This window comes from Polypterus senegalus, chromosome 10, assembly GCF_016835505.1.
Source record: "Polypterus senegalus isolate Bchr_013 chromosome 10, ASM1683550v1, whole genome shotgun sequence".
NCBI classification, from domain to species: domain Eukaryota; kingdom Metazoa; phylum Chordata; class Cladistia; order Polypteriformes; family Polypteridae; genus Polypterus; species Polypterus senegalus.
Window position 1 is genome coordinate 159,166,734 of NC_053163.1, and position 14,902 is coordinate 159,181,635.

Sequence of the window (14,902 nt, forward strand, 5' to 3'; positions counted from 1 at the left end):
GTACAGTGCATTGTGTGTTTGAGTATGCAATGAGAGGTCTGAAGATCAAAAGTCCACCTTATGAGAAGGATTTAGGAGTCATTATGGACTCAGGGATTTGGAGTTACCTGTATGATTAGACGTTTCACCAAAAAACTCTGCACGAGACGTGATGCATGGGTGGGCCTTTTGAATCATCCGAATAGGTTCCGTGGATGAATGTTCAAGCTTAATGCAATATTTGTTGCATGTCCGTTTCTCATTTCGCTCCGTCATTTTCAGTGTGACGACCCCACAGTACACATGCTAACTCAACGGCATCTAGCGCCCCCAACTTACTGGTCCAGGGAAGTCATCACTGTTGACGCATGTGCATTCCACTCCGCTCTACTTGACTGACAAGTTACATCAATGCCACGCAACCTGTTATTTTAACAATAGCTGGACTTTTTCCAGACAGACCTGCCCTGAGTCACAGGAGGTTTTGCTCGAGCTTTATAACGCACTGGGGAGGACTCATCTGGGGTCCTGTGTGTAGTTTTGGTCTCCAAACTATAAAAAGGACATAGCAGCACTAGACAAAGTCCAGAGAAGAGTGACAAGGCTGATTCCAGAGCTACATGGGGTGAATTATGAAGAAAGATTAAAAGAGCTGAGCCTTTACGGTTTAAGCAAAAGATGAAAAGGTGACCTGACTGAAGTGTTTAAAATTATGAAGGGAATTAGTCCAGTGGATCGAGACATTGACTTTAAAATGAGTTTATCAGAAACACGGAGACACAGTTGGGAACTTGTGAAGGGTAATTTTCACACAAACATTAGGAACATTTTCTTTACACAGAGAAGCACAGACACATGGGATAAGTGACCAAGAAGTGTGGTTGACAGGACGACTTCAGGGACCTTCAAAACTCGACTTGATGTTATTTTGGAAGAATAAAGTGGAGAGGACTGGAGAGCTTTGTTGGACTGAGAGTCCTGTTCTCGTTTAGATTGTTTAAAGCCCAGCAGCACAATCTCAGAGTTAGAAGGGTAAAGAAATAAAAAAAAAATGTGCATTATATAGCCTGAATACTTTTTAAAGTAACAGGTAACATAATGCAATATTAATGAAGCAAAAATACCTGCGTTGTTACAATCCCAGCAGCAGTTTTTGTAAGGAAAGAAGCACACGCACCAGTGTGGCACTCAAGACCAGCCTCTCAAAGGTCTTCATGATGTGTGAAGCAGGAGCTTGTGATACATACTTGATAATGTCGCCCTACTCCAGTGCTATCGACCAATTCTTGTAATGGGTGCCCCCACCCCTTGTGTCTTGCGTACTTGCAATTGAGGCAAATATTCACCAATAAAGGCCTTGCGTCAAGGAGTGAATGCTATTCAGTTTTGAATGTAGAGCTGCAAGCCTATGAAATGTTGGTAAATCTTGTGAATTATTTTTCCCTCTTTGTTCCTCCTCCAGGTTGTGTGTCTCACTAAGAACACTGAAGCCATTTGACTGCGACGAAAAGGAGACGTTCATTGTAAGTGTTTCCCCGCTCCTCTTCTTTCATTACTTTGTTTTCCTAGAGCTTGAAAGACTTCAACTGTGATTGTCTGCTTTTTTAAAATACAAAAAATAAAGAATGAAAGTGGCCCAGTGCTGTCCTCCGCAAGTGTTCTTACCTTCCTCCTTGTGACATTTTAAATTAACACTACAATTATTACCAGTGCCTACGAAAAAACTCGTAAACCCGGACCACCTTAAATCCCTTCGCACCTCTCCATCAGCGTCTTTTGTCTTGTAAGTAAGCCGATAAGCAGCAAGCAGCCTACTATACCACACACCCCCACCACCGCAGAATGGGCAAGAAGTTCTTCCAGTTCCAGCCCTGATTATCTGGGATTGAGTTACCTAGAGCTGTATAGGGGAAATAATTTCATGTGTGTACAACAATCTATGTAAACACATTGTTAAAAGAAACATTTTCATGTTTTAGTAATAAAGGACAAAATGTAGACATGAACTGTATAATGTGTGAAGGCTGATGGCCAAAGATCAAATAAACACTTTCATAAAAGGTACAAGCAGAATACAACAGCTTCTGTGGTGCAGCAGCAAGAACTGCTGAGTTATAATCCAGAGGTTGTGAGTTTGAAACCAGCTCCCCGGCAAATTTACCGTTTTGAGTAGTGAGCTGCTCTTATTGTTAATATTATAATACAATAAAAACATACATTTGATTTGTGTTAGGGCAGCACGGTGGCGCAGTGGTAGCACTGCTGCCTCACAGTAAGGAGACCTGGGTTCACTTCCCGGGTCCTCCCTGCATGGAGTTTGTATGTTCTCCCCGTGTCTGTGTGGATTTTCTCCGGGTGCTCCGGTTTCCTCTCATAGTCCAAAGATATGCAGGTTTAGGTGCATTGGCGATCCTAAATTGTCCCTGGTGTGTGTGTGTGTGTCTCCTGTGGTGGGCTGGCGCCCTACCCGGGATTTGTTCCTGCCTTGCGCCCTGTGCTGGCAGGGATTGGCGCCAGCAGACCCCCGTGAACCTGTATTGGGATATATCGGGTTGGACAATGACTGACTGACGCTGGTGAATCTGCCTTCTTCGTATCTCATTGTCACTTGATTTATTTTTATTTAGTTTTATTCAGTGTTCCTGCTCATGCTGAATTAGTATGCACGTTATGGTCTGTGATGTCAAAGCCACACTAACAAAAAAACAGAGACATGGGTATCTTCTCATATAATACGCTACCATGGCTGTCCATTTGTCTGTCCTGGATTTTAAATCACCAGTAGCTCGCAAACTGTTTCACCTATTGACCTGAAATTTGGTACACATATACTGCATGACGTCTACTAACCGCTATTGGGGTGATGATTGACTTCCAAGGTTATTCCTTTTTTTATTTTTATTTTATTGTAGAATCAACTTGCAGCAGCGGCGCATGCATATGGGCACTGTTCTCATTCTCTACCACCTTTGCCGTCGCTTCCCCTACCTCTTCATATATTTAATCATTCTTGAGGTAGATTGAAGACTTAAGTGCCAGCTTACATGAAAAATTAAGGAAAACGTACTAAGTAATTGCAACACAAACACCGACTTGATCAGTTTTAATGCAGAAAGATGCCGACAGAAGAAGAGAAGACGCGGGCCGCTAGGGTGGAGAGAAGATGATCTGCTCAGGAAGCAACAAGCGCATCGACCTCTGAGAAAACAAATTATAAACGTACAGAGAAAGAGTCTGAGAATTGGGAATGCTGAAGTCAAGTGTATTCACTGCACGCTATCGTTATAGCAGTGCACTGTTACTGGTATAAGATATTTGGAATAATAATCATTTTATGAACTGTATAGGAATAGTAAAGAGAGGTCAGTTCCACGCTATATGCAATCATCAAATACAAATGTTAACAGTTCCCGCACACCCAAGGACCGTCCTTCCTACATTTAGGACATGTGTACCTGTTGCAATGTACACACTTCTCTCTATGCTGTGGCTCATATTACATTGAAGTGGCACCTGACACTGACCAAGTTTGCTTTCCTGGAGGAAGTGGCGGTCTTGGAACAGAAGGTTGTCGATGTTGCATCTTCCTTTTCTTTTTCCATCGCCTTTCCTTGTAAGACGCGATAACAAAGTTCCTCTGCAAGGTGAGCCAAGAACGCTCTTCTTTTCTCAGTGGCCCCTGTGCATACCTTGCACAGTATATGTGCGTTGATCGCTGCCAGGTCAAACTTATTATAGCACAAGCAATCAGCCACCTGCGTGCTCCTGCCACACTGAATAAGCTCATGCCTTCTGGTGAATGACATCAACGCAGCACCGGGGGAAAAAAAAGAAAGAGACAAATATATGTGACATTTTGAAGAAATCATTGTATGACCTGAATAGTACCAATCAGAAAACATCGGGTGTAAATTTATGGTACTTGTAAAAGTTAGCTTTTTTTCAGTTTTATTCTCTCAGTCACGTTCACGCTACCTGCCCAGTTTGACAATAACTAACAGCGCAGCATAAATTCATACCCAATCTGCTGCTGTTAGTTTTCAAATAATATTGCATTAGTGCGATGATGTTTTCTGATTGGTACCATTCAGGTCTTTAATGATTTCTTCAAAATGTCACATACAGTTAAAGTAAAAAGTATGTGAACCCCTAGGAATTCTCTCTATTTATGTCTAATTCCCATGTAAAACATGGTCCTATCTTCATGTCAGTCCCAATAATGAACAAGCATAATCTCCTTGAACTAAAAAGATACACAGATTTTCAGAGAATTTGTGACCATTTTGAATAAATCATTCAAACTGTGAAACTGAAGGTTGGTTTAAAGTAAGTGAACCCTAAGCTAATGACTTTTTAAAAAGCTCATTGCAGTCCGAATTTAGCACACCTGGAGTCCATTTAATGAAACAAGTTCAGAGATGCGGCCCAGACTGACTTTGATTGATCAAAAACACTATAAAGTTTGAGTTTGAGCTTTTGACAAGAAGCATATCCAGATGGGAATCAGGCCTCGCACAAAAGAGCTGTCTGAAGAGCTACGATGGAGAATTGTTCATCTGCATAAGGCTGGAAAGGGTTACAATGTCATCTCAGACATTTGAGATATTCATCAGTCTACTGTAAAGCAAGTTGTCTATAAATGGAGACAGTTTGGTATTGTGGCTACTCTGCCTAGAAATGGGCGCCCTGACAAGATGACCCCAAGAGCACAACACAAAGTCAGCAATGAGGTAAAGAAGAACTCTAGAGTGACAGCAAAGGACTTGAAGAGGTCAACTATACGCAAAACATCGAACAAGAAAAGAATCCATGGCAGGACACCAAGAAGGAAGCCACTGCTATCAAAAAAGAACATTGCTGAACACCTGAAGTTTGTGAAAGAGCACTTGGACACTCCACAACGGTACTGGGAAAATGTTCTGTGGAGTGATGAAACCAAAATTTAACTATATGGGAGGAACAAGCAGAACTTCATTTGGCGTAAAAAGGGCACCGCATATCAACATCAAAACATCATCGCTACAGTTAAGTATGGTGGAGGGAACATCAGGATTTGGACCTGCTTTGCTGCATCAGGGCCTGGACAGCCTGCCATCATTGAAGGGAAAATGAATTCACAAGTTTATCAACAAATTCTCCCGGATAACGTGAGGGTGTCTGTCCGTCAACTTAAGCTCAGAGGAGGCTGGGTGATGCAACAGGACAACGAGCCCAAACATCGCAGCAAATCCACAGCACAATGGTTTCAGAAGAACAAACTCGGCCTTGTGGAGCGGCCCAGTCAGAGCTCAGATCTCAATCCTATTGAGTGACTTGAAGAGAGAGAGAGCCACACACAGAAGACAACCAAAGAATATGGAAGAGGTAAGGCAGCTCTGCAGGGAAGAATGGGCGAAAATTCCCGCCCACGATGTGCAGGTCTGATCTGCCAAAGGAGGGTCAACCAGTTATTAAATCCCAAGGTTCACTTACTTTTTCCACTACCATTGTGAACGTTGAATGCATTTGTAAAATAAAGATATGAAAGAGTAGAATTTTTTTGTGTGTCATTGGCTTAAGCTCATTGCGTATATCAGTAGCTGTGACTTAGATGAAGATCAGATCACTTTTTATGACCAACTCATGCAGTAAATCCGATAATTCCAAAGGGTTCACATACTTTTTACTTTGACTATATATTTGTCTCGATTTGATTTTTATTTTATTTATTTATTTTATTTGATGCAAAGCAGCATCTCCCAGGCGCATACACCTACACACACACACAAAGAACGGGGTTTGGTGGGGCAGGATGGTCTCTGAGCCAGGTCAAATGCTAGCTGCTGTGATCAAATGAGCGTCACTTGCTGGCAACAGAAATGTCATAACCAGCCAGAGAACTCCTCTATCGTAACATCATGAATTGAAAATTCAGGATTCACAAGTCGTGTGCCTTCTCCTGTAAGAAATGAAAGTTCTAGATAAGTTAGGTGCCTTTTTCTGTAGGAGAGACTAGGGTGTTGTACCGTGTTAGCAATTATGAATGTAGTGAGAAGTTGAGCAGAATGACCCCTTTTATTGGCTAACTAAAAAGATTACAATATGCAAGCTTAGGAGGCAACTCAGGCCGCTTTGAAAGCTTGCATATTATAATCTCTTTATTTCACCAATAAAAGGGGTCATTTTGCTTTGAGAAAAGGTTAAGCAAAGCTTTCGTAATTTTATGTTTTGTGTTGTGTCTTTTGTCTACATATACTGTATATCTGCTTTAATCTGCCTTCTGCTGTATTTATATACAAATATATCTGCCTTACATTATCCTTGTGTTTCAGATTGTATTATTTTGCTTATTTCAACAAGCGTGTCTTGGTTATTTATTCAAGGAAGTCTGGCCATGTTTCGAATCACAACAGAGAAAGTGTTAATTATTTCATTTCATGTATTTTCATTTTGTAAAGCACATTGAGCTACATTGTTTGTATGAAAATGTGCTCAAGAAATAAATGTTGTTAATGTAGACTTGTGCTGATTCATGAACCTTGTTCATCAGTTGTGTAGATCTCTTCATATCTCTGGCGTTGTGGCCGCATCATGAAACTGAGATCCCACATCCCATTATCGACATGCATTTGCTGTTCCGGGGTGGCTGTCTTACTTATTACTAATCCCACAAAATCCTCCGGTGGATAATACAGTACAGCTAAATGAGATGTGCATCTGGAAATTTTATTGCACTGTACACACATGACAGTAAAACTAGATGGTGTGAAATGAGCCAGCTAGCCATGTGAGATTTTTTTTTTTGTCTGCTGTAGTTAGTGAATTGGTGATCTGTTTGCCGCACTGTCTGTTGATTTTTTTATTTTAATGGGCCAGTAGACTTTTCTTTGGACTTGCCCCAGACACCTTTGACCTAACGCTTGGTCAGGGCTTGGAGGAGTCAGGTCATAGTTCAAGCTGTGCCTCCTTGTTTTCTTCTTCTTTCCTGAGCAGGTACTTTCAGATTTCCATGTCTGCCTGATGACTCCTGATATTTCTCTCTTGTTTTAATACCCTTTGTGTGTTTTTTTTCTCTTACAGAATACCGCCCGGGAAACCTATGACAGAGCGATTGACTTTTGTGTTGCACTGATCGATGACTACATCATTCGAATAGGTACCTGTCTTTTTTCCTGTTTAAATTGAAATATTCTTCGTTTATATTTAAACTAAAGCTGGTCATCTGTTCTCTGAGAAGCATTTATTTTAAAGGCCATCAAATATGGCCTACAATTCCTGGTATTCACAGTGTGTTGAAATGATGAAAAACAGCTACTCGCCTTTTCCATTCTGTACATTTGGTTATTTTTTTGAGAGAAATATTCACACTTACACAACAATTCTTTATCTTATGTAACACCTCTCTATAGTGATTGCCATGCCGAGGTGTTGTATGAATAAGTGAAGTACAGAGTACTGGAATGGCCAGGGGGTTACAGCTCATTCTTTAAAGGCAAGTCAACATTATTTCTTCACAAATTTGGCATATACAAATTGCCCCCCTTCTAAAATATTCACATTTTGGATCTTTACGGCTTAACATGAAAACACCCACAAAAATACTTTTTTAAGGTCTATTTATCTTTAGCAGCCAAAAAGATATAGTAGTAACAGTTTGGAAAAATAATAATAATAAATGAAAAACAAGAATCACTGAGGGTTGATAAAGGAGCACCCACCTGTACCAAACAATACATGTAAACGCATTTGGGTGGAAGTGATCACCTGAATTTCACGCCAAGGTAATTGGCTTCCACCTCTGACCCGTTGTAATCTTTGTGAAGAGTTTTGACATTTAAAAGCCTCCCAGTGCTTGGAAGTGCAACGGAAATCAAACAATCGACTCTGTGCGGCAAGGCACGGTCAAAAGATCTCAGGGATAAAGTTGTGGACAGGCACAAGTCAGGAATTGGATACATAAAGATCTCAAAGGCTTTATCAATCCCTAGAAGCACACAGTAAAGGCCATCATTAAGAAGTGGAAAGTGTTTGGCCCTCTCCGGATCAGCCTGGATGGAAAACTTGTTCAGAGAGGCCACCAAGAGGACAATGGTGACTTTGGAGGAGTTACATGACTTTATGGTAAAGAGTGATCATTGTGTGCGTATGACAACAATATCACAAATATGGCTTGTGCAGAAGGGTTGCAAGAAGAAAGCGACTCCTCGAGAAAGGCCACATTAAGTCTTGATTGAGCTTTGCCAAAACACACCTCGGAAGATTCTGAGTCTAAGTGGAAAAAGGTGTTCTGGTCAGATGAGACCAAAATCAAACTATCTGGCCTCAACACCAAACAGTATATCCGTTGGAAAACTAATGCAGCTTACATAAGGTGCACCATACCTACAGTAAAGGATGGAGGGGCTAGCATCATCTTGTAGGGGTATTTCTCTACAGCAGGGACTGTGGGGCACTTGTTTGGGTATAAGCAAAAATGGATGGGGCAAAATACAGTCAAATTCATGCAGAAAGCGTGCTACCTTCTGTCAGAAATTTGAAGATGAGAAGAAGGGTTCACTTTTCAACATGACAGTGGCCTGAAACACACAGCAAAGCTGACTGATCACACAGTGGCTGAACGAGAAAAAAAGTGAATGTTCTTGTGTGGCCTCGTCAGAGCCCAGACATGAACGCCATTGAAGATCCCTGGAATGACTTGAAGTTTGCTGTCCGCCAACAGTCACCATCCAGTCTGACTTAAGTGGGCAGATATTGACAGAACATACTTTTACAGAATAATCCCAACAGACTCAAGGCAGGAATTAAAGAAGCAAAAAGGGGAGTGGGGGGTGATCCTTTACCAATTCAAACTTTATCAGTTTTTTATTTAATATTAATTTTCTGAACTGTTGCTATTGTATTTTTGACTTGGATGTTAAAGCTGCATTGAGTAAATAAACCTGAACAAAGATTTGTGTGTGTTGTGTTTTCATGTTAGGCTGCGAGGGGGGCGTCTTTTCTATACCCACTGCATGCATTTGCCCCACAAAACTGTGTTTCACACAGACACTTGGAATAAGTGAGCAAGTAGTATGTAGACAGTAGGGCTTTAGGGACCTTCAAAATCTGACTTGATGATGTTGTGGACGAATGAAATGGACAGGACTGGTGAGCTTTCTGGGCTGAGTGGCCTGTTCTTATCCAGATTTTATTTTTTTAAATCATTGAAGAAACAATCATTCCATACAGTTGATTTGAACTTAACAAAACAGAATTTAACCCCCAAAGGAGATTGTTCTAGCTCTGCACAAGCAGGCAAATGGCTGTCTTCATTCCTGGGCCAGTCGCCAAAGCAGGCGCCCATTCACTGTGCCAGTGACGTGGGTTGAGGTTCATGGCTGGTGAGGCACGGCCTCCTTCAGAGTGAGATTTACAGACATAGGAACTCCAAAGAGTCACTTATTGACTATTCAGTGGGCAGGCAGTATGCACATGGACTACTGGTTAGGTTTCATATCTCATTCTTTTCACACACAGGTAAGGCACATTAAGGCTGATAAAGAACGTTACAGTTGTAGCAGCGAGAGAGTGCATTTGCTCCTCACCCTCCATGTGTTCTCAATTTGCCAATGCAATTCCAAAATTCAAACTCATTCAATACGAATGAAAAGTATAATTTGGTGTACAAAAAAAAACGGATTTCAATTTTGACCTCAATTGAAATATTTAGTTGTTTTTAAAAGCTTTTAATTCAGATGTTTTTTTCAATTTTAATACAGACTGTTCAACAAAAGAATAACAAGAAAAACAAAATAATACTTTATTTAAGGTCAAAATTTACTTTTTAAATATTGGATTGTTTTTTTCTCAGTCGAATCCCTTTTTTTTTTTTTTTATAAAATTGAAAACCGTTTACAGCCTTAAAATTATTTGTAAATGAAGTCCATGCGCCTGTCCTACTCCATGAAAATCTCTGCCACTGTCTTGTAAAAGTCCCTCCTTATTTTCCTTTAGTTTTAAAAATCTTAATCTTCCATTTTGGCAGTCAGTCGGAACAAAAAATAAAAATAAACGGAGCGCTGCAGTGCACTTGACTTTCTGATGTGGAGTGGTGGCTCTTAGGCTAAGGATTTACACTGGTATCCCGAAGGTTGCCGGTTCGAATGCCCGTCACTGCCAAAAGAGATCCTACTCTGCTGTACAATGTCTGACCCTGCGCTCTGACCCCATGGGGTATGCGAAAACTAACAAATTCCTAATACAAGAAATTGTATAAGGCGAAATAAAGAACAAAAAACTTGTTGGCGCCTCTGCATAGAAGAACAGCAGCCTGCCTCACCTTGTGCCTTCTCACTGCGGTTTTATGTTCGATCAGCAAGACTAAATATGTCACACACATTCATTAAAGATATTAGTCAGACTGTGAAAAGTCAGGGTGTATAATAAACGTGTCTGCAAACATTATATTGGCGACATACAGAGAGACAGCGACGGAGAGCGCAGTTTGAGGGAGGTGAGGCTCGTCACTACCGCACCTCCTTGCATTTCTCCCCTGTATTTGAACAGGAAATGCGCCATTCAGTGATTTAGACTATAAAAATTATCTAAATTATTGCAATCATACAGAAAACAAATTTATAGCACAGACCAGTGGACACATTTATGTTATGTTATCATTATTAGTTTTTTTACAAACCGGATTCCAAAAAAGTTGGGACACTAAACAAATTGTGAATAAAAACTGAATGCAATGATGTGGAGATGGCAAATGTCAATATTTTATTTGTAATAGAACGTAGATGACAGATCAAACGTTTAATCCGAGTAAATGTATCATTTTAAAGGAAAAATATGTTGATTCAAAATTTCACGGTGTCAACAAATCCCAAAAAAGTTGGGGCAAGTAGCAATAAGAGGCTGGAAAAAGTAAATTTGAGCATAACGAAGAGCTGGAAGACCAATAAACACTAATTAGGTCAATTGGCAACATGATTGGGTATAAAAAGAGCTTCTCAGAGTGGCAGTGTCTCTCAGAAGCCAAGATGGGTAGAGGATCACCAATTCCCACAATGTTGCGCAGAACGATAGTGGAGCAATATCAGAAAAGTGTTACCCAGCGAAAAATTGCAAAGACTTTGCATCTATCATCATCAACTGTGCATAACATCATCCGAAGATTCAGAGAATCTGGAACAATCTCTGTGCGTAAGGGTCAAGGCCGTAAAACCATACTGGATGCCCGTGATCTCCGGGCCCTTAAACGACACTGCACTACAAACAGGAATGGTACTGTAAAGGAAATCACAGAATGGGCTCAGAAATACTTCCAGAAACCATTGTCAGTGAACACAATCCACCGTGCCATCCGCTGCCAGCTGAAACTCTACAGTGCAAAGAAGAAGCCATTTCTAAGCAAGATCCACAAGCTCAGGTGTTGTCACTGGGCCAGGGATCATTTAAAATGGAGTGTGGCAAAATGGAAGACTGTTCTGTGGTCAGACGAGTCACGATTCAAAGTTCTTTTTGGAAATCTGGGACGCCATGTCATCCGGACCAAAGAGGACAAGGACAACCCAAATTGTTATCAACGCTCAGTTCAGAAGCCTGCATCTCTGATGGTATGGGGTTGCATGAGTGCGTGTGGCATGGGCAGCTTGCATGTCTGGAAAGGCACCATCAATGCAGAAAAATATCTTCAGGTTCTAGAACAACATATGCTGCCATCCAGACGTCATCTCTTTCAGGGAAGGCCCTGCATTTTTCAACAAGATAATGCCAGACCACATTCTGCATCAATCACAACATCATGGCTGCGTAGGAGAAGGATCAGGGTACTGAAATGGCCAGTCTGCAGTCCAGATCTTTCACCTATAGAGAACATTTGGCACATCATAAAGAGGAAGGTGCGACAAAGAAGGCCAAGACGATTGAACAGTTAGAGGCCTGTATTAGACAATGGGAGAGCATTCCTATTTCTAAACTTAAGAAACTGGTCTCCTCGGTCCCCAGACGTCTGTTGAGTGTTGTAAGAAGAAGGGGAGATGCCACACAGTGGTGAAAATGGCCGTGTCCCAACTTTTTTGGGATTTGTTGACACCATGAAATTCTGAATCAACATATTTTTCCCTTAAAATGATACATTTTCTTAGTTTAAACTTTTGTTCTGTGATTTATGTTCTATTCTGAATAAAATATTAGAAGTTGGCACCTCCACATCATTGCATTCAGTTTTTATTCACGATTTGTATAGTGTCCCAACTTTTTTGGAATCCGGTTTGTACTTTCCATGATACTTTTTCCACCTCACCTGCCTCCCCTGACCGCACATCCCAGCATGGGTGCTGCTTTTTGTTGAGGACGTCTCCTCTCAGCTACTGGCAGTGAACCACAGCTTGTGCTCTTTGACCCAACCAAACCGTATAAAATCAATATAATTATAAAGCAACATTAATATAAACACAGTAAAATTGATGGCAGCAAAAGTAACAGACTTGAAAAGTTAGGAAATGCATTTGAAAAAGAGTCTTCTTTTAAAAGTACTTATGCACTGTAGAAAATACCGGTGAGGAAGAGGAGGTGATTTCAAGTCTGGGCATGGAGCTCCTTCAGATTGGTGTTCACTCCGTGGACTTATCCAATTTCTTTGGATTCTTCTTTCTTGTGTTGTTCTCTGTGCAACATGCAACTCCCTTCACGTCAAATTAACAAGGATTCCAAGAATAATCAACAAGTGTTTGTCTAATTCCGGCCTGATTACCTGGCTAATAAATAACCAGAGTTTTGCACGTTCCAAAGAAATTAAGCAAAAGATAAAATGTCAGCTCAATAAAAGGTTCAAAGTTTAGGTCAGTATTTGGGAGCCTGCACCAATACTAGTTAAAAGGTACAGAATATCGCATAAAGATTTCAGCAGGTAGAATTGTGGCTTGTTTAAGCATTTCCACATATTTTTAAAGTCAAAAGTCTAAATCAATGCCTAGCAGTTTTGAGTTTTATGATTTGTTTAAGATGATTAAAGTCCCAAAAGGTTGAAGTTCAGAGGGTCCAGATCGTGGGCTCGTTTAATCCGTGTTGGCTCACTCAGTGCTTGCTGTCCAAGCTCCTGTTGTATACATTTTGTTTAATTCATTGTTCAGTATTGTGAGTTTTGAACATTTATTCCTCATATAGTACTTTTCTACGCCCATAGAGTGGGTAATCTCCAGACACAGATCAATGCTCTGTTTCTTCCTGGCTTGAAATAATGGGCATAGTTGGTAAGTTTATAGTCTCCGTGCCCCACGACTTCCATTATAAAACACTTAAGACAGGCAGCGCATTTTTTAAGTCTCTTTAGAAAACACTTAACTTTAGAATGCAATTTTGCGTGGCAAATGCTTCCTTAAAGTTGACGACAGGAGTTTCCATACACTTCAGGTGAATTCCTCCCTTCATAAGCCCTCCACACATTTTATACTTGCAAACTGTACCTTTGGCATATCATTTTAAGATGTCTACGTTGTGCAGGGCAAAAGTCTTTGTTTCTTCCCATATTGTTGACACACCTCGGAGTATTTCACAGTTAAAGTGGGTCACAAGTTGACGATCACTTTGGTCATATTTAGTTGCATTGCCTGTAAATTGTTTCACTTGAGCCAAGCATTTTGCGTCGCCTTCCACAAGCTTCTTGCAATAATTTGCAGGAATTGTGTCCCATTGCTCCAGACAGAACTGGTGTAACTGGGACAGGTTTGTAGGACTCCTTTTCTCACACCCTTTTGCTTTTTCAGTTCAATTTAATTGAAGGTCAGGGTTTGTGATGGCCACTCCAATACCTTGACCTTGTTGTTTTTAAGCTGTTTTGCCCAGCTTTGGAGGTCCTGCTTGGAGTTCTTGTCCATTTGGAAGACCTATTGGTGACTGAGCTTCACCTTCCTTGCTGTGCTCTTGAGATGTTGCTGCAGTGTATCTCCATCATTGTCCTTCCTCGTGATGCCATCTGTTTTTTGATGTGCACCAGTCCCTCCTGCAGCTCCCACAACATGACACTCCCACCACTATGCCTGATGGTTGAGGTGGTGTTTTTTGGCTTGCAAGCCTCACCCTTTTTTCCTGCAAACATCACGATGGTCATTTTGGCCAAACAGTTTGATCTTGGATTCATCAGACCAGAGGACATTTCTCTAGATGGTCAGATCTTTGTCCACATGTGCCATTGCAAACTGCATGCTGGCTTTTTGATGGTGGCTTTGGAGCTGCGGCTTCTTCCTTGCTGAGCAGCCATTCAGGCGATATCAGACTCGTTTTACTGTGGATATCGAGACTCATTTACCTGTGCCCTCCAGCATCTTAACAAGGTCCTCTGCTTTTGTCCTGGGATTGATTTGCACTTTTCATGCTAAGGTCCGATGCGTCTCCTTCCTGAGCGGTATGACAGCTGGATGGTCCCATGGTGCCTATACAAGGTGAGCCAAAATGAAGTACCACATTTCTAAAGCTCGTTGCGTTAGGTAGAGGCAGCCGATGCATTTTTTCCTTTGTTGGGCGATCCCTTGTAGTTTGCAGTTGGCCACATGCCTTGGTCCAGTGCGGACCGTGCTTTTATAGTCAAAGCATTCTTCAACAAATGATGAATCCACCATCATTGCGCAACGCGCCTTCTGAACGCATTTCAGCATTCCTCCTAACGGTGATGTCCCAAATCGGGAAAACAATTCTTCAGTGGTAGTAAATTTAGACAGACGGGTACAACACTGAACAGAAAATCTCCAGGCCGTCCTCGGACTTTGCGAACGCCTGAAAATATCCAAGCTGTAAGAGCGTCCATTTTGCAGTCTCCTAGACGTCAGCTTAGGCATTTCCAGCACATCTTTGATTTTGCATGAGGATCTTAATTTCCATCAAAAACGAAATGATGGCAGTGCAGGAACTCACTGGGAGAGCCGCAGAGAGTTGTGTGCCAACATTCTGCAAATCATTCATCGAG

General features: G+C 41.3%; 1 protein-coding gene across 5 annotated transcripts in view; it reads left to right on the forward strand.

Annotated features, from left to right (window-relative positions):
* The window catches only part of si:dkey-127k13.1, a 108,239-nt gene that overhangs the window by 72,024 nt on the left and 21,313 nt on the right, over positions 1–14,902 (forward strand). For all 5 annotated transcript variants that reach the window (XM_039767132.1, XM_039767129.1, XM_039767131.1 and 2 more), the window contains exons 12-13: positions 1,442–1,502; positions 7,039–7,114. In XM_039767132.1, coding sequence (XP_039623066.1) covers positions 1,442–1,502; positions 7,039–7,114 — 137 coding nt within the window. The remainder of the gene's footprint in view (positions 1–1,441; positions 1,503–7,038; positions 7,115–14,902) is intronic.